Here is an 18,157-nt window from a genome sequence, read left to right on the forward strand (position 1 = left end):
CTTGCGGCTTTGTGCTGCACAGAAAACCTGGAATTGATTCTTGGTGTGCTGAAAAACATGGCACGGATTAAAGGATAAGGCATATTGAATCAATAGGTAGGACACCACTTCATATTAAACATGCTCATTGGATTTGAATTATTTGTTAATCACATTATGTGCGGTGTCAACTCCAGCTTTAAGAAAAAGTTCTAAACATTATTAATGCAGATTGTTTTTAAAAGTTGGACAGATTAAAGAGTGGAGTCTTGTTGCAGGCCAACATGGCTGCCAGCATATGCTTCCATAGTCACAATTAAAACACCAGGAGCACTTGGCTGAGACAGTAAAAATACTCTTCAGGTCACAGTGAGAGTGTTTACATTTTCATCCTATCTTTTCCAAGAAGAATCACGTCACTCGCTCCAAACTAAATCATGTCATCTCTCCTCAGCTCACCAGTCACTCTATAAATTCCCTCTCATCTTTTTTGATATAAGGTCTTACTGTAATCCTTGCGAAACACATCCACATGGTAATTTGAGACAGTCATGGCACAGAGGCAAAAACTGAAACAGAACTAGTGCTGACACAATCAGTAAGTCAGTAAATCAGTGGAAGAGATCTGGGGCTTTTTTACCTGAGTAGTATTTCTGAGTGACATGTCTTTTATGTTATTTGACTATAACAATACATATACATTCTCTCTTTTGTTTATTGTTTGTTTCTTGTTTGTTCCTAAACTTTCTTACCTGGTTTTTAAAGTGCTCTAGAAGTAAACATATTTAATGTTCTAGTTTATTATTGTAAATGGGGTTGTAGGCAGAGCTCTCCACGACCTTATGGAGGCCATGGGTGGAAGTTAACAAATGCAGCCCCACGACCACCACCGGACAATTTTTAATTCAGCACAGTAAACTCTTCTAAAACCTTGCTTTTAGCTGTGGATATTTACTGCATGTCATTTCCCATCTCTCTCTTCTCTCATTCCCTCTAACTTCTCCACTGATGCTATTCATTAAAGGTATAAAATGTCCAAGAGATAAAAAATGGGATAAAACCCTTGTTAAGAGAGAAGGTGGGTCCAGAACTCCCAGCATGCACATACCCACAACCCAGTTTGTCTAGACCACCAGAATCCAGTATTCATATGATGGTTTAATATATTTTACTGGTTTACTGGTTTGTTTCATTGTAGATTGTTTATGATAATTTGATTACATTAAAAGCACACTCCACAAAGTCACCAGTCAGTCTGTAAAAACAGCTTTATATTGTCTTCTGTGGACAGTGGAGTTCGAAGGATGTAGGCATTGAACAGGCAAGATGGGTTTATTGACACTGTTTAGTAAAATTATAGGAATTGTATGATTCAGTTTTTTGGTGCTTTTTGCATATCTCAGTTTCATTGTTGACCATTATTTTCTTTCTGTCTCTTATGCGTCCCCCAACTTCATGGCAATGTAATATTAAATCACTGGAATACCCCTTTAAAGAATATGTACTGTGTAGGCATTGTATCAACCGAAATATTACAACCAAATATTTGGGACAGGGCCTGAAGATTAAAGGGTAAAAATGCAAAAGCCACTAATGCTGTCACCGATTCAGTTTTAGTCGTGCTATAGTTCATATTGACAAACACATTTCCAACCAATAAAATCACCACAAATTAATTACCATGCAAACACCCTGGATCCTGCTGGGCTTAGGTAGCCCTGATGACAGAAGTGTTGTGTGAGCTTTGTTTTTGTGTTCACATTGTTTTTCAGTTATTACAAGTTTTTCTGGAAAACCAGCTGTCAAAATTGTAAAAAAAAACAAAAACAACAAAAAACAACAAAAAAAACCCCAGAGAAGACACATTTTTCACCTCAACTGCATTACATTAGTTGCACCTCTTGGTGGTGCTGAGGAGCTGTTCGTGTAGCATCTGGCATCATGCCAGGGGGTCAGAGCCACAAACCCTGGGAAAAGCAGTGCTTTGTCCATATAAGGCTGCAATCCATCCGCTTCCCTCTTCCTCCCCAGCTCCCTTCCTCTGTCTTTCTCAGACCTGAGGGATATTTACAGAGAGAGTGCCTCGGCCAGCCTGCCCTTCCTTATTAGGAGCTCAGCTTGTTGTCAGTACTTCTACCCTGCAGGACAGTGGTCCATCTCTCCACTCTCAGATGAGACAAACAGATGGATGACTGGTGTTAACTTCTCTTTAGTGCAAAAGGACTGGAGCTCAAAAGACAACTGGATTCCTACAGCTACACAGACGCCTGCCGAACACTCACCCTGCACATGTAATGACACCAGTTTTTATCATGTCAGTCAAACCACTTATGGTGTACCGTCCACCTTGGAGCAGCAGTAGATTAATGTTACAGTGTAAACATACTATACATCTGTGTTGCTGTTTCCTCTGTTAGGCTCATGGTGTGTGAGCATCGCAGTGTTGCAGCTGTTCTAGTTCCTCTTTTTTTTCCTCCCCTGTGATGCAGGACATCTGGCTACCAGAGAACAGCAACTGACACTGTATACAGGGTTGATACAAGCACAATTTGGATGAAGCAGGAAAAAAAAACAAACAAAAAAAAAAAACAACCAGGTGACCAGAGATCACACAAGAGAGAAAATCTGATGAGTCCATCAGTCACAGCACTTTATGAAGAAGCAAGGAATCCAAGCAAGATTCAGTGGTGAGGATGGGTACGACATTAAGAAGCATTTAAATTTAATATCTTGCATGTACCAGATCCGTTGTTCATGATCTGGCGAAGGTCGACAAACTGGCAATAAAATTTGCATTTATAATAACCAGGCAGTTGCTACAAACACACTTTTTTTTTTTATTAGGGTGCAGACATCCATTTAATATATTAGAAAACCAACATGTGATGAAAGGCTACATGGAATTTTAATTCAAAAGGGTATTCTTCAAGACTAATATTTATACACATGTAATATACATAACCATGCTCCCTTGCAAGAGGGGAACGGACAATGAAAAACTATGAAAATAATATCTTTACCAATGGTAATAATTAAAACCATTCATAGCATAATAGGCTTTGACAGAACAGCAATTTTTTTTATAATTGTGCAATGACCTTTGACCTTCAGCTATGGGTAACTTCTCCCTCGACTTGCTAAGTGAGAAGGCGCTGCTCTGAAAAGTAAAGTTGTCTGACTGGAGGACGGGCAAAGCCTCGCAGATCTTTTATTGCTTTGCAGAGAGTAAAGTGCTGTGGTCGACTGACCTGGTTCTGCGGTCATGTTTAAGAGCATGGAGTGTGTCTGTGGTCACAAAAATAAAAATGTATGTGGGGAAGTGCATAGGTGGAGAGGTAGGTGGGTTCAAACACTTGCACGTGGAAACAAAACAACCCAACAGAGCTTCATGGACTTCGCCGTGTCGTCAGGACGTTACTGAATGTGAAGACAGAGGCTGAAATGTGTTTCAGAGCCGAGTTTTAAACAAATACACCGAAACCTTTACTGCTTGGCAACACATTCGATCTGGACTGTGAGTGGGGTAAATTCGTGAGTGTGTGACGTGAGTGTGTTCACAAAAAAATAAATACTAAGTGGGAGCTTTAAGGCCCAAGCTGCCTTGTGCGCTCAGTGGAATGTGCATTGAGGAAGTATGTGATGCACGCATAGGAATGTGTGTGCACGTTCGAGTTCCCCTGATGCACAGTCGTCGTAGATTTTGTGTTTTGTGTGTTGCACCAGCTGTGGGCGTTTTGGCTGTTGTCAAGTCTCATGTTGCTACTGTTGGAGCTCTGACCAAAGCCACGGGCCCTCATGCCATCCGTCTTCCTGTGACTAACGGGCATTAAGGCACACAAAAGCCACTCCAGCTGTTCACAGAGAGGCATCACAATCCAAGTCAAGCTGTGGTGCTCATGTAACGTAGGACATTCTGCTGCTCCTCTCCCCCCCTCTCACTCTTTGGCACTGGGAGGAATGTGTGGAAGGAGGGATGGATGGATGGATGGATGGATGGATGGATGGGAAAGGGGGAGAGATCCCTGCTCTTCGTGTGTGTCTCTCTCTCCCTCTCTCTCCACATCTATTTAGAGAGTTTGCTGATGACACGGATCAGTGCTCCATTTTCATCTTTAAGACGCTGGTTGTCTGCTCTCAGGTCAACCAGAACCTGGTGGTAAAAATGAAGCTCACATTACAACACAACAAAATACACAACCAGATTTTATTCTATTATATGGTTGTATTGCTTATTTATTATGGGCCTTTTTCAGAGCAAACATTTTGACATGTGACAGGAAAAATGCAAGTGTTACTAGGATATTACTAAAGATCACTTTGCTGCTCTTAAGTGTTGTTTGACCCAACAAGCTCAATACAAAGAATCTGCACGCTTGTTAATAACACTTGCGCTTTTTTCTGCTATGAAATGTCAAAGTGTCTGCCCTGAAAAAAACCCTATTAAAAAACCATTAATCAAAAAAACAGCTGATTAATTAATACTAATGTATTAAAGCTGAGTTAACGGTATGTAAAGGAAGCAGAGCACTGCATTAAACACAGCTGAAAGAAAGACAGTGGCCTCATTTTTAACTTAGCACATTTTCTAATGATAAGGACAGTGATCTTTTGCTGCCACACACTCATAACAAGAGCTTTTGTACATGTATTTGGCTGAAATGTGGACAAACAAAGCACACAGGTGATCATCTCATTTGTTACCCATGTTGCTCCTCAAGAATCTGGATACAAGACACTGAACTAATTATCAGGTACTTATATGTGGTACTTAAGTGTCGCAACCCTGAGTGGAGGAGCTATAAAATAAAAGTCTGGTGGCAAAGAACTAGCAATAAGCACATTTAAAAAGGGGGTATTTAGCGTATTTTATTTTACCAGCAGCCAGTTACCTTCAATTGGAGCCAGGCTTGCTGCTTCCCTGTTTCCAGTCTTTATGCTAAGCTAAGCTAACCTACTGATGGCTCCAGCTACATATTTACTGTACAGACATGAGAGTGGTATCAATCTTCTCATCTAAAACTCTGCAAGAAAGGGAAGCACATTTCCCAAACTGTTGAACTATTCCTTTAAAGAAAAAATTACCTACACTCTACTTTTCCATTCTGATTCAATATAAAAAGGTCAGACAATTTACAAAATGAGTAACTGGTATTATGAAGGCACAGCTGGGCTGTTGGACAAGTACAACAAAAAACATCATCTATTAATTTGATCAACAACCAAATTAAGCTATGAGATGTAACATTAGAGAGAATACACTGTGAAACAGCTCTCTACAGTGTGCCTTCACCACTCTGCTGAACTGCATAAGCTAAAGCCAAGCTAATCAAGCAGGAACATGCAAAGTGTCTGTGGCCATGATCAGATTTCGTTCTGAGTATCTCCTCACCTTTAGCTCCTCCTCCAGCTCTGCCATTCGCCGCTCCAACATCCTCCGGTCCTGATGCCAGGGAAATGTGAGGGATGGTGGGGGTGGGGGGGCAGACAGGAAGTGATGTAAAGAGGAAGGAGGAAAGCACACAAAAGTTGAGTGAAAACAGGTGAGAAAGTTGGAGGTTGGAGTGGGGGGAGGGGGGAGAGAGCGTCAACAGACAGCAGGGGTGGCAGTTGTGAGCCAGATGAAGCTACAAAAATCAGCACGTAACATCATCAGCAGAGAGGCATTACCTTTCTCTCCAGCTCCAGCAGGGCTGAACAGTCACTGAAGCGCTCCTGTCTCTGTTGGATGCAACAAAGCAACAATATTAACATTATCTCCACAACAGTGGGTATAAAAGTTACAACCTGTGATGTGTCTGTTTTGCTAAATTATATTTTTAATTAAAGAAGACTGCAGTTTTTGCTCCACAACCACTGTGTCCATCAGTACAGGATGACAGTAAATGCAACGGTAAAACATAAAGGTAACAGCAGCACAAGTGGTCACAAAGTTCACAAAAACATCAGTTACACTGCATTATTTTACTAACATTAACCACCTTTATTGGTCATACCAGACCAAGTTACGACAGTAGTGACCAAACCTCTGACGACACTGACCTGAGCCTGGTGTGTTTTATTTCTCATTAATTTAGCTTTTCATTTATATGAAAAAAAAAAGAAAAAAAAAAAAGTGTTATTTCTCCTTGCAAAAGTGACAGTCTCGTTTTAACCGCTTGAGTCAGCGGCTTTAAAGACATCAAGCAAACAAATGACAAGCAGGAAACAAAAAACATGACTGTGTCCAAAATCTCTCACTGTTAGCTGTATACACATTATATAAAAGGAGTTTTACTAGAGAGGAAAAAAAAAACCCTCTCTCCTGACCTCTCTGGCATCTGTCTAAATTGGCCTTATTTTCCTTGTCTGCAGAGGGCATTATGGTAGTTAGCTCTCAGTTATGGACCACTGATTGTACACCATTTTTCATGGTGCATTGTAGGTCATTGGGGGTATAAATAGGCAACAGTAATTCTCAAGACAACACAAATAAATAAATAAAAAAAATGCTGAACATCCTATATAATGAATAATGATTGAATTCTATAATCGATGTCTCCTGCTGAGGTTCAGTGTTACTTCTTGTTTTATTTTGTGACATTAACCCTGAAATATTTAAATGACCTGCTTTAATGTGGCGTAACAGGAGCTCAAGCAGAGACAAGCCATTAAGTCAGTGAACTGGCTCAGTAATGTCAGTTACTTTCTAAGGTTTGCAATCATTTGCTAATATTAGCCACCAAAAGCAACTGGTCACACCAGGGGCCTCATTTATAACCGCTGCAGACGCACAAAACAGGGCCTGACGGAGGTGTACGCCACTTCCCACACAAAAGTTGGGATCTATCAAAACAAACTTGACGGAGAATGTGTGCACATGTATGAGAGCAAGGGCGCATTGTATTTTAAATCAATTCATTTGTAAGATGATTAAATTACTTCTTCTAAAAGTTCCATATTTTCACCTTTAATGATAATTTTGATTAAACCAAGAAGTTTGACATGTTTTTATCTTTAAAAAAAAAAAAGCAATTGTGATAAACAGAATAGGGTTTGGGAGGATAGCCTGATGGGTAATAACCACCTGAACTGAACACAAAACAGGGAATCCAAGAAAAACAGATGGCATACAATGACAGAGCTTACAGATTACCGGTTTTACCACTCTGATATGCGTCCTTTTGTCTTTGCACAGGGAAGGTTAAAATAACAGTTTGCATTTAACTTTTGTCTATCTGTGTCATCACCTGCGTGGCCTTTTCCAGGTCCAACCTAGTCTGACTGATAATCCTCTGAGTGTCCTGCAGCTGAGACTGGAGCTGGCTGTTCTCTCTGGAGACCTCCTCGAACAACTGACACACACACACACACACACACACACACACACACACACACACACACACACACACGTAAATAACTGGGACAAATAAGAGAAACAAATTTTGTGACCTTAATATCGGCCCTGTCTGCCGACCTTCTTAAAATCCTTGGTCTCAGATTCTCCTCCCTGGGTATAGTCGTTACAGGATACATCTGACCTGAGTGGATGAGGAGAGCAGAGGTCAGAGATACTGCTATCACAGAGACTGTGCTGACAGAATGAAGAAAGAGGGGAAATCAAATAGGTCAAAGGATGGATTCATACCTGGAACTCAAGTGTTTGTCTGTCTGTAAACAGAGAAGACAAACAAGTTATGGCTGGTGTCTTATGTTACAGTCCACTGTGACCACAAATAAACACACACACACACACACCTGTGGATCCAGCCCACTGCCTGAGAACTCTTCCTCTCCACTGGGATCATTGTCATCACTCTGAAACAGACAGTGCAACATGTTCTTATAAAACTCACAGCACTGGTTTTGTTTCTTTGGTCTTTTCTTGCATCAAGTTTCCAGATAAAGAAAAAAAAAAAAAGAAAAAAAAAAAAAGGTATGTGTGATGTACCTCCCCGGTCCTCTGTGCCTTCCTTCTGGCCCGAGCTTGCCTCCTCTCCCTGCGCTCCCTGGCCCATCGCTCAGTCTCACTCTCCCCAGTGCTGGCCTCAACATCTGGAACAAAGCCAGACAGTGGACGTTAAACACCAAATCAACTATTTCAACTAAGTCAATTTCTATCGTTCCTATCGTCTCTTCGTTAGGAATAAAAGGGACGTGGTGGCGGCGCGTACCTCTCCTGTCAGAAGCCTGAGGCCGTGGAGTGCCAGCGGGCTGCGTGAGGCCCAGCAGGTCCGACTTCTGCAGGCTGGCAATACGAGACCTCCAGCTCACTTCCTGTAAACACAGTAAGTGATGTCACATGACGTTATACAAGTGCAGCCAAAACAGGGCTATAACTCTGAAATACGGCTCTCACCCCCTCCTCTCCCTTCTTCGGTTTTGCTTCCTTCTCTTTCTCCTTCTCTTCCTCCTCCTTCTTTTCTCTCCCTTTGTTGTCAGTCTTCATGGTTTTCATGGTCTTCTCCGCTTCCTGCAGATCTGTTAGTGTCACCCCCTTCATATGCAAGAGACAACACCATGTTATGTACCAGACTGACCAACACAACTTCTCCAGAGCTGGGCGGCTTCCTCCTCATCTCCCTCTCATCAGCAGGTGGCGTTTGTACCTGAGTGGAGCGGCGGGACTGCCGTGCGTGTCTGGAGCGAGCCTTCCTCTGCGCCTCTGCTTCTTCATCCCGCACTGGCGTCAGATAGGATCTGCACAAATCAAATCAAACTTTTAAGCCACAGAACAGCACCAGCATCAGGCTCGCAGTTTAAAAACCATCAGCCCCGCAATAATAACTCACTTGCGCCTCTGCTTGGTCTCCTGTTCGCCCGTGGTCGTGCTCTGAGAGTTGGAGGTGGTGACGGCAGACTGATCCTTCTTCTCTATCTGTTCCTGAGGAAGTCTTTGGGAGAAAGATAAGAGCTGGCTATCAGATCTTTCAGATAAGTGCGGAAAATGTTCCAGACAAATTGACATACGGTACAGTATACAAAAATTAAATACCTCTGCGCCAAGACACTGTTAAGGCGGCTGAGTCCAGCAGAGCTTGTTCCTGTGCTAGCTGAGGTCACGGTGGGGTCATCCAGTCTCTTTCCATAAGATGAGCTAGCAACATGACAAAACCCATTGGAAACACAAAGGCATCTTTCACAGCCACACACACACACATACATACATTTAGTATTCACTGCTGGGGGAATATAATGTGCTGTGACACTGCAGAAACAATCGCACGCAAACAGCAGAGCAAACAAGTACAAGACGGGCAGTGAGCAGCATGACTGACCTGTGAAGCAAATAGGGGGTGGAACTAGTGAGATCATTCCCTGTTTGACTATGAAGGCGCCGGGTGTAAGAGGAGCTACGGCTTAGCCAACTGAAGGAGACAGACAGGGTGACAAGGGCACATATGCAGTGACTCAGAAAAACAGATTCTGGTTTCACAAGTGCAGGAAGCATATCGGAGCACAGGCCCACCTGTTGGAGTTGTCAGGGCTGCTGTCTGGAATACTGAAGAGTCTCCGTGTTGGAATAGGTGGTACCCTAGCGAGCCTTGGCTCCTGACGACAAGGGGTGAGAGCAGTTCATCAGTTATTTATATGACTCAGTGAATGGAAGCTGTAAAAGAAGCCTACATTTGGCACATCATGCTGTATTTATAAAATAATAGCTGTGGTTTCACGGGTGTATAAATGCTTGAATCATGTGGGCGCCTGTGGTGCGTACCTTGGTGTCGGCCTCGGAGCTGAGGCGTGGGCTGGAGGCAGAGCGGGTCATGCCCAGGCCTGACTCTGGAGGTCTGCTGGCATCCTGGCTGGAGTCAGACAGTCCAACTGAGCCCAGAGTCACCGAGCTACCAGCCTTCCTCAGAGATGTTCTCCAGGAGCCGGGGGCCTCAGTGGTTGTGGGTTTGCTTGGTTCCTGCTAATCAGCCAATAAGTGTCACCATTTCTGTTATTTAGTACTGTTATGCAGCTAAAATAGGCATTTGATATTGTTTATATAATAACTCTATATATGACCTTTTTCACTTGGCTTGCAGCAGTACTCGTTGACATGGAGGTAGGAAGCAGGCTGCTGGTGTTTCGTTTGTTGTTCAAGTTATTAATGATCTCTCGGTTTTTCGCTTTCTCTGCAACCGTGCAAAGGTCAGCAATTAATGAATCATGAGGTAAATCATAAAATCATAAAATTCTGATCTGCTAGAACATGTTACTTCTTAAACACACTTTGCTTAAATATTGATTAGCAGCAATACCAAAGATTTCCTTCAAAAAAAGGAAACTTTCTCACACCTGACTCTGCATCACTCTCAGATTCACTCTCCTCCTCCGAGCTGGAGCTGCTGGAAGCTTTTGCCTGGCTCTGAGACTGACTTTGTCCCGTCTGGCCTTCCTCCTCCTCGTCCTCAGCCGGACTGCTCTGCAGGGCAGGAGGTGGGTGCTTCTCCCGCTCGTGGAGGCAGATCTTCTCCTTACTGCTCATACGAGAGATAGATGTCCTGCAGGGGCGGGGCCAAGGTGGGGTGGAACAACAGGTGGCATGCAGGGAGCTGATCAGTGAAGGCAATCATTCCATGTGCAGCCAATTAGAGCGAGCATGCGCCAATCAACACACCAGTGGGTGGGACGGTGGGGTCAATTTCTGTGATGCTGTGTGTAGAACTGCTGTCTTATCACCATTTACATGCTACATGTAACTTTAACCAATGTGTTTTTCCAAATTGCCTGTTTTACAGCTTGTCTGATCTTTTCTTCATGTGATGATGCAAATCTTACACAAAACCACAGGGATAAAATAGCAGCACAGCACCCACACAAATGGCAAACAATTACTGTGTCCCAATTCTACACTATATACTAATTGTATATGTATATACAATAATATACATACATACATACAATAAAAGAAATCAGTGTTGCATTATGAGAGTATGGTGTAGTTTAAATAATAATAAAAAAAAAAATTGCCTTATTTTGACACGTTTCACTCTACATACTCAAACCCTGCTTAGAATTCATGTGCATAATGAATGGGACATACATAAACTCATTATGTGGTGACTATTGCATACATCTCTAGGTGTATTAGACTGTTGTGGCTAATGTTGCAAATTAATGAGCACAGCTGCTTCATGGCAATGTTGGATTTTTATTTATTTAATTGGATCTGTCAGGTATTTAATTTGCTAGATTAGCAATATTTTAGAAATATTCGTAGTTGTTATTTTAAACACAAACCAAAGGATAACAACAAACAATACATATAAAAAAATTAAATAAATATAGCCTATTCTACTCCTTTATTATAGCAGAGATGCTCTTGTAAGGTAATTATTTTTCTCTGTCTGCTCAGCATTGCACTGCGGGACAAAAATATGTATTGACACCACGCTGAAGTTTTTTTTTTTTTTTTTTTTTTTAAATATACTATATTTCTTTATGTTGTATGTACAGTTAGTATTTAGCTTGATACTGGGACACAGTGTCACTGAGCGCTACATCTATCCAGAACAATGTCAGTGGATAGAAGTAACGTGGTTCACATGAATGCTGGGACTGTAAACATTATACCTGCATGCAGACAACTGGTACTGGGATTACTGGGGTTCAGCTGAGGAACAGCGTAGCGTGTGCCCACACACACACACACATACACACACACACACACCCCGACACATCAACACACTGGCACTGACCTGCGTGCGCGAACTGGTACCATGGAGATTTGAGGGCTGGTCTCAATAACAGGAGTCTGTTTCTCTTTCTCGCTGCGTAACTGAAGAGGAATATAAACACACATAAACACAGAGAACATTCACCGCTGTAAGACTATCAATCATATCAGGTTTAAATAACTGAGTCGGATAGTCGTGGATCCTGTGTGAAGGTGGGACTCACAGCGTTCTGTTTCTTCTGTAGCTCCTCCAGAGCGTCCACCAGGTTCTCATCGGCAACATCTAGAGGTGTTTGGCCCTACAAGGACATTCACAGCATATGATCAGTCACGGTGCGATCTAAGGCTTCAGTCACAGACAAAGAAGAACGCCAAGCAAAGGTTGTTTGTCTCCTGCTCACCACATTGTTGACGGCACCCATATCACACATGTTGTCAGCGAGAAGGGTGCACACCTCCTCCTGCCCCCAGTGAGCTGCTGCATGCAGGGGCGTCCAGCTGTCCGTGTCCCTGCTGTCCACATCCACCCCGCACTGTAACAGCACCCTGAGCAAGGTTAGGGAGAGGGGAGGGAACAAGGAGGGAGAGAATGAGGAACAAGGCCATGAATAAAAGCTGTTTGACTTGGTGTGACACCAAAATACGACAAAAGCTAACAAGCTGTCATTGCTGTGTATGTATGTGTGTGTGTGTGTGTGTGTGTGTGTGTGTGTGTGTGTGTGTGTGTGTGTGTGTATGTGTGTGTGTGTGTGTGTGTGTGTGTGGACTGATGCTCACTTCAGGACTTCAATGTAGCCTTTGGCAGCAGCAACATGGAGAGCGGTCGCCTTGGTGTTTGGGTGAGGTGTGAGAGTGCCACCTCCTGCCAGCACCGCCATGGCGTCCTGGAGCATGATCCTCTCTTCCTCCTTTCGGGCCTTGTCCACGTCTATGCCTGTGACGCACACATGAACACACAGTGGCAAATGAGCTTCCCAGCCAATTTTTAACATATGATGTTCGCTCAGTGTGTATGGACGAGAAATAGAAAAAGTTTCAGTTGCATTTGGATCTCAGCAAACTGTGCGTTTAACAGTGATGAAGATATAAGCCTGGAGCCTCTGTGCACATCAGTGCTATGAAGTTCAAAGAACACTTGGTACAAATCGTGACTCTGTCCTCATTTCTCGATTCAGAATGAGGGCGTGTTTTAATCGTGACCACTTGTAAAAAGTTTTAAGTCTATACATTTATGAGACCGATTTTTAGAGATTTTCATCACCATTTTTTTTTTTTTGCTCCATGCAATTAGATCTCTGTATAATTTCCTAATTGATTCTGCCTTCAAAAAATAAATGATGCAAAAGCTGTAGGGAATCAGTCATTTAAACAACATGGACCAAGACAGTAAAGCACCTAAAAGCATCTGATCATCTACATTATCACCATCATTGACAGTTTCCCAGAACCAAAGGTGACATGTTCAAATACCTTGAACCACCCAAAACTCAAAGATATTCAATTTACTATGACATAAAGCAGAAAAAGCAGCAACCACCAAATGCTTGGCAAATGAAAAATGACAAACAATTAAGCACAGTTCTCGCACTTATAATTAAAATGTATATAATGATAACCAAAACACGTCATATATTGCAGTTATCATGTACTTAAGATTGTCATAAAGATCACACGCAGTCATGTGTCAACAGAACTGATAAGATGCAACATAGGACTTTGAGTCAAGTGGAATCGTTAACGTGGCTACCCAGCAATTCCTCACCTTGTTTCTTGATTTCAGCTTTGAGAAGTCTCTCCATGGCGTCTTCTGTGGCCACGTCCAGAGGAAGCTCCCCTTCACTGTTCACCGCCCCGACGTGAGCGCCGTGCTCTATCAGGTATCTTCAAAAACAAAAGCACAGTTCAGACTGCAACAGTTACACCAGAAAACGGTATAAAATATATATATACATGAATAAACTGAGTTCACTGTCATCCACTAAAATGTCCTGTCCATGCCTATACAATGTTTACCACTAAACTGACTCAGAGTGACTGTAGGCCTGATAACTGTGTGTATTTAAATCACAATGGTTGACAGTGATGTGTCAGCGTGGTGACAGTCAACACTCACTTAGCGATCTGGATGAAGCCGCAGGACGCTGCAGCGTGCAGAGGAGTCCAGCCCTCGTTGTCCCCTCTGTTGACGTCACTCCCGCTCTCCACCAGAAACTGCACCATCTCAGCATTTTCATCAATGCAGGCCTGCCAGAGGACACACAGCCACATGATGGATTGCTGTACAAGTGTTTACCGTTTATTATAAGAACCCCTGTTACACATATTAAAAAAACAGAAACCAGACTGCACACGTCAGTCAGAGTCCAGTTTCAGTACAGTAGAGAAGGTCTTGACCCCTTTTGGTTTGTTGTGAAAGTCAGAACTCAAGACACTTCCAAAATCTATTAAATTCAACTAAAGCACTGGGTCTAAAAACAATGACTACTGTGTCTACTTGTTATAAAAACTTTCTGTTAAGTGGGCTGCTAAAAGCCCTCAAGTACTTTCCAAAACAGTCATTTCATGGCGCGAGTGAACAGCGAATCCATTTAGCTGCTTTTCCTGAGGCTGGTCGAGCAAAGATCCCAATGTGATCCAACACAAGTCCCAAGATGAATCCCATGAGAACCTTATGGTGCTATGTTATGCTGCTTTAATTTCACCTACTATCTGATCCCTGCACCAGTGTCAAATTAAAATCTAAATAAGTTATTAGTTAGTAAGTTAGTATCAAATTAAATTTGTAAGTTAATAACCTTGCAACAGTAGCAGTTCATTCACTCGTTTTTAAAAAAATAGGGGTTTTATGCTTCAATTATTTACAGAGATGATTGAAAAGGTTTTTACAGTGTGCACCAGCAACTAGCTCTAAAACTGATAAAGACCAGCCAAAATTTAGAGAGTTGTGAACCTCTCTGCAAAGAATAACACAAAATATTACTGATTCTCTATCAATGTCACAGCCCAGCCTGTGATGATGTGAGGACTGAGCATGCACTAACATTATTTTTTCATGTTTTGTGAATGTCCTGAAAATTCAAGGTAATACATCATATGGAAATCATATGAAACTGGAAACCGAATATTGTGCACTATGCACTTTCGGTGAACTTCTTAATCTGATCTTCATGCATTTCGCCTTATTTAATAGATTTAGTACATAGTGCTTAAATCAAGGTCTCCTACCGCACTGAAGCTTTAGTGTTGTCCCTCACTTGTAAGTCGCTTTGAGTAAAGTGTCTGCCAAATGAATAAATGTAAAGGTGTATGTAAAATATGAGTTCAACAATTACAAATATCATTGGTGATTCATTTTTTAATGCTAACTACACAGGAAGATTCTTCACTTGTTTTAATAAAATAAGAATTTTATGAGTCAATGACAAACAAACATCTACAGTCATGCTAATGACTCTGTGACAATGTACTTGGACACAATTGTGCTTTGAGCTAAATGCTAATGCTAAAATGGCAACATGCTCACAGTGAGAATGCTAAGACGCTGATGTTAAGCAGATATAGCGTTATTGTTTTCCATGTTCACCTTAACATTTATTAATTTCTGAAAGATAAATTACAGCTGAGATGGGAATTATATTCATTTTGCTGGAATGTGATTATACAACTAAGTGAAAGTCTGACCTGCTGGTGGCACCAGATAAAAAATAAAAAGTCATTACAATTCATCCTGAGAGGGGCATGAATGTTTGTACCAATGTTGACATTTTATTCAAAAGCACAAATGTCAACCTCACAGTGGTGCTAGAGGGAAAGTCAGCTGATCGACAAAGTCTTTAAGGTTCATCCTCTGTAAAAAGGATTTCATTGCTATCCATCTATCATTTGTCAGTCTGGATAGAAATCAGCTTGAAGTGATTCTCACTGATGTAAACAGAAAAATCTTAATCTGTACTGGAGTAAGCAAAGAGCACGCACATAGATTACTACTTATGTTTATTTGGAAAACAAAAATCAAGCCAACCTTTATCTATGCTTATTTTCCTGGTTTGCTTTGTGTATCTCATACATAGAACTACCTAAATAAGGAATATGTTTCAAGATTTCATCACTACCAGCTGATGAGATGACACTGATCAGGTGACTACACTCCCTAACGTAACAGTCTTTCATTATTAGTTATATATAGTTATCACAGTTACTCTGCAGGATGTCAAAGCAGCAAGTGCCTATACCCACACAGAAACCTGTCCATCAGTCCTGTCTTAAGCCACCTAAGAGGCTTTGCTTTTGGGCTAAATCAACTAATCACAAAGCTGCTACAAGTCCCCATCCCTCCTTCATAATATGAGATAATTACTCGGGGAGTATGGTGGAAAAAACAAAAACATGGTCACTGTAAGACCCTGAGCTGAGGCTTGTAGTATGCTCCGGAGCCAGAGCATGGCAAATCAAAGGCAGGCTTCACTCTCAACAGAGAGGAAGCCCTCTGAAACAAGTGGGTGCTCCAAGCTGTATGAATGAACAGAGGGCATTTCTCGCACCCTGTGCATTAGGAGGGTGCACACACAGGCTCCCAGCAGACTCCTTCACTGTGTCATCAAATGACTCATTGTGGAAATGGCCTTTGACAACAGCAGCTTGTGCTGTTTGAGGAATGTTTTCCATTTCTTCATCCGAAATCCCCAAAGTCCCCTCCATGGGGAATTGGCAAAGGGAAGGAGAAAAAGAAAGAGAGACAGAGAGAGGAGGAGGAGGAAGAGGGGGGCAAAAGAGTGAGAAAGAGTGGAGAAGACAGAAAGGCTTTGGATGCAGAGGATGGAAAGTTTGGAGTGTGTGGGCCTATATTTAATTCTGGTTGCCAGGCAACCCACGAGCAACAGGGGAGGAAGGGATGGAGGGCAGGAGAGGGACCACACTGGGTGACAGTCCAACATGTGGATCGACCAAAAGAAGGCCCACTTACTGAACATCCAGGCAGGAACATGCTCACTCACTCATCTGAACTGGTCATGGGAATGCAGCCTCTCAAATACATACAATTGTCTTAAATTAGGAGGAAAACACCAATCATCTCTGGGAATGACATCACAGTGAAGCTGAACCAGCACTCAGCTCCAGTGGGCCAGAAAATTAAAAGCACAACATCTCTTATGTTGACAAGTATGCTTAGATATCAAAGTTAAATCCATCCAACTGTGAGTTCACTGTATGTGAAGAGGCGGCAATGTGTTTATGACACACAGTATCATAAAAGCAGAGGAAATACTGCATCACCAAGGGCTTGTGTGACAGTGATGTTGTCCAGACTGCTCCGCTGTGTTATGACTGAATGAAGGGGAGGGAGGGAGCTGCATTAAAGCTGGAACATGCTCTGGAGAAGCCAGTGCAGCCTATTTGGGACATAAACTGCAATTAAAAAACTGAAGGCTAAACCACACTCTTTCTGACTAAGTTGCCCTGTTTTTAATCAAAAGACTCCCCTTTGCTTTCCTCCTTGAGAAAAATACTAAAAACCTGTTGATCAGATGATAAAATCCTCCCTGAATTCAACGACCCAGTATTTCACTGAGAGTCCACCGAGGACTGTGTGTCACAAGTCGGACACTGTGCTTATTAATGTCTAACAAAGATCCCCCAGGCTCAGAGCTGTTTTTACTGTCTCCTGCTAGCTGCTGTCCCCCTGCCCGCTTGTATGCTACAAAAAAGAAGCCTGCAACTTACGGAGTACAACAGTGCGGATGAGCCAGCCTTCCAACGGGCTACTAACCTAACTGTGTCTGTCCACACAGGCCACAAATGCTGCTGCTGGGGCGATAGTAAAGTTCAATTTAAACTACAGAAGAAGCTCCGTTAAAAGCAACGGGAATGTTCGGATTTACGTTAACTGGGAAATTTAACCTCTAACTGCCCGGTAAGTTAAGTGAACGCTTCTCCTCTGTGAGGATCATTAACGGATAAACCGTTGCCGCTAGTTGAGCGACAGTTAGCAGCAACTCAGCGGTGAAGTCATAAACAAATAAATTAATGAAAACACAAACACGGTTAATAACAGACTCGATAAACTTGCTACCTGATGAAGCGCTGTCAGTCCGTCTATGTTGGCGTGGTTGATGTCAGCTCCCTGCCGGAGCAGCGCTGCCACCTCCTCCCGGTCTCCGGCGGAGCAGGCGGCCATAAACACTGCTCCTTGGGCGAACCGGACTTTCGTCCGCCGCGTCACGGAACCGCCCGAGGTTTCCCGCGCGTCTGATCCCGTCTGATCCGTCTCCGAGCCCAGCCATCGCTGCAGCTGATCCTGCCGACGCTGTTTTGCAGCTTCGGACCGGGAATGGTCAGTGGCCGCCATCTTCCCTGGTCTGTCCCGGACAGATTCAGCTCATGGTACGAGGAGCAGCGGAGTGGATGGTTTGGATTGAGCCTCCCCCGGGCTGCGCCCCCTGGTGGAGACAGAATGGAGACGAAGCCATGAATTTCTGGGCGAACTTCTGACAGAGTGGCAGTCCTTCGATGCCTTCAGGTACTCCTCGGAAATGT

General features: G+C 42.8%; 1 protein-coding gene across 8 annotated transcripts; it reads right to left on the minus strand.

The window, feature by feature from the left end:
* Nucleotides 1-2,796: 2,796 nt before the first annotated feature.
* Nucleotides 2,797-18,040, minus strand: zmp:0000001167 (protein phosphatase 1 regulatory subunit 12A). Of its 8 annotated transcripts, none has more exons than XM_056387457.1 (25): nucleotides 17,694-18,040; nucleotides 13,737-13,867; nucleotides 13,386-13,504; nucleotides 12,401-12,557; nucleotides 12,025-12,169; nucleotides 11,848-11,922; nucleotides 11,646-11,725; nucleotides 10,243-10,448; nucleotides 9,970-10,079; nucleotides 9,674-9,868; nucleotides 9,425-9,507; nucleotides 9,234-9,323; nucleotides 8,951-9,091; nucleotides 8,748-8,849; nucleotides 8,565-8,655; nucleotides 8,315-8,452; nucleotides 8,130-8,232; nucleotides 7,907-8,010; nucleotides 7,714-7,773; nucleotides 7,604-7,626; nucleotides 7,433-7,496; nucleotides 7,206-7,310; nucleotides 5,647-5,697; nucleotides 5,369-5,419; nucleotides 2,797-4,129 (listed from the first exon to the last, which is right to left on the minus strand). In XM_056387457.1, the coding sequence occupies exons 1-25, from the start codon at nucleotides 17,967-17,969 to the stop codon at nucleotides 4,043-4,045; spliced, it is 2,787 nt and encodes a 928-aa protein (XP_056243432.1). In that variant the 5' UTR covers nucleotides 17,970-18,040; the 3' UTR covers nucleotides 2,797-4,042. The 8 variants fall into 8 exon arrangements, with proteins under 8 accessions (XP_056243432.1, XP_056243433.1, XP_056243435.1 ...); XM_056387458.1 differs by having other exon boundaries at nucleotides 9,674-9,871; nucleotides 10,243-10,424; nucleotides 17,694-18,039; XM_056387460.1 differs by having other exon boundaries at nucleotides 8,951-9,052; nucleotides 17,694-18,038.
* Between the last annotated feature and the right edge of the window lie 117 nt (nucleotides 18,041-18,157).

This window comes from Seriola aureovittata, chromosome 10, assembly GCF_021018895.1.
Source record: "Seriola aureovittata isolate HTS-2021-v1 ecotype China chromosome 10, ASM2101889v1, whole genome shotgun sequence".
In the NCBI taxonomy this organism is placed as follows: Eukaryota; Metazoa; Chordata; class Actinopteri; order Carangiformes; family Carangidae; genus Seriola; species Seriola aureovittata.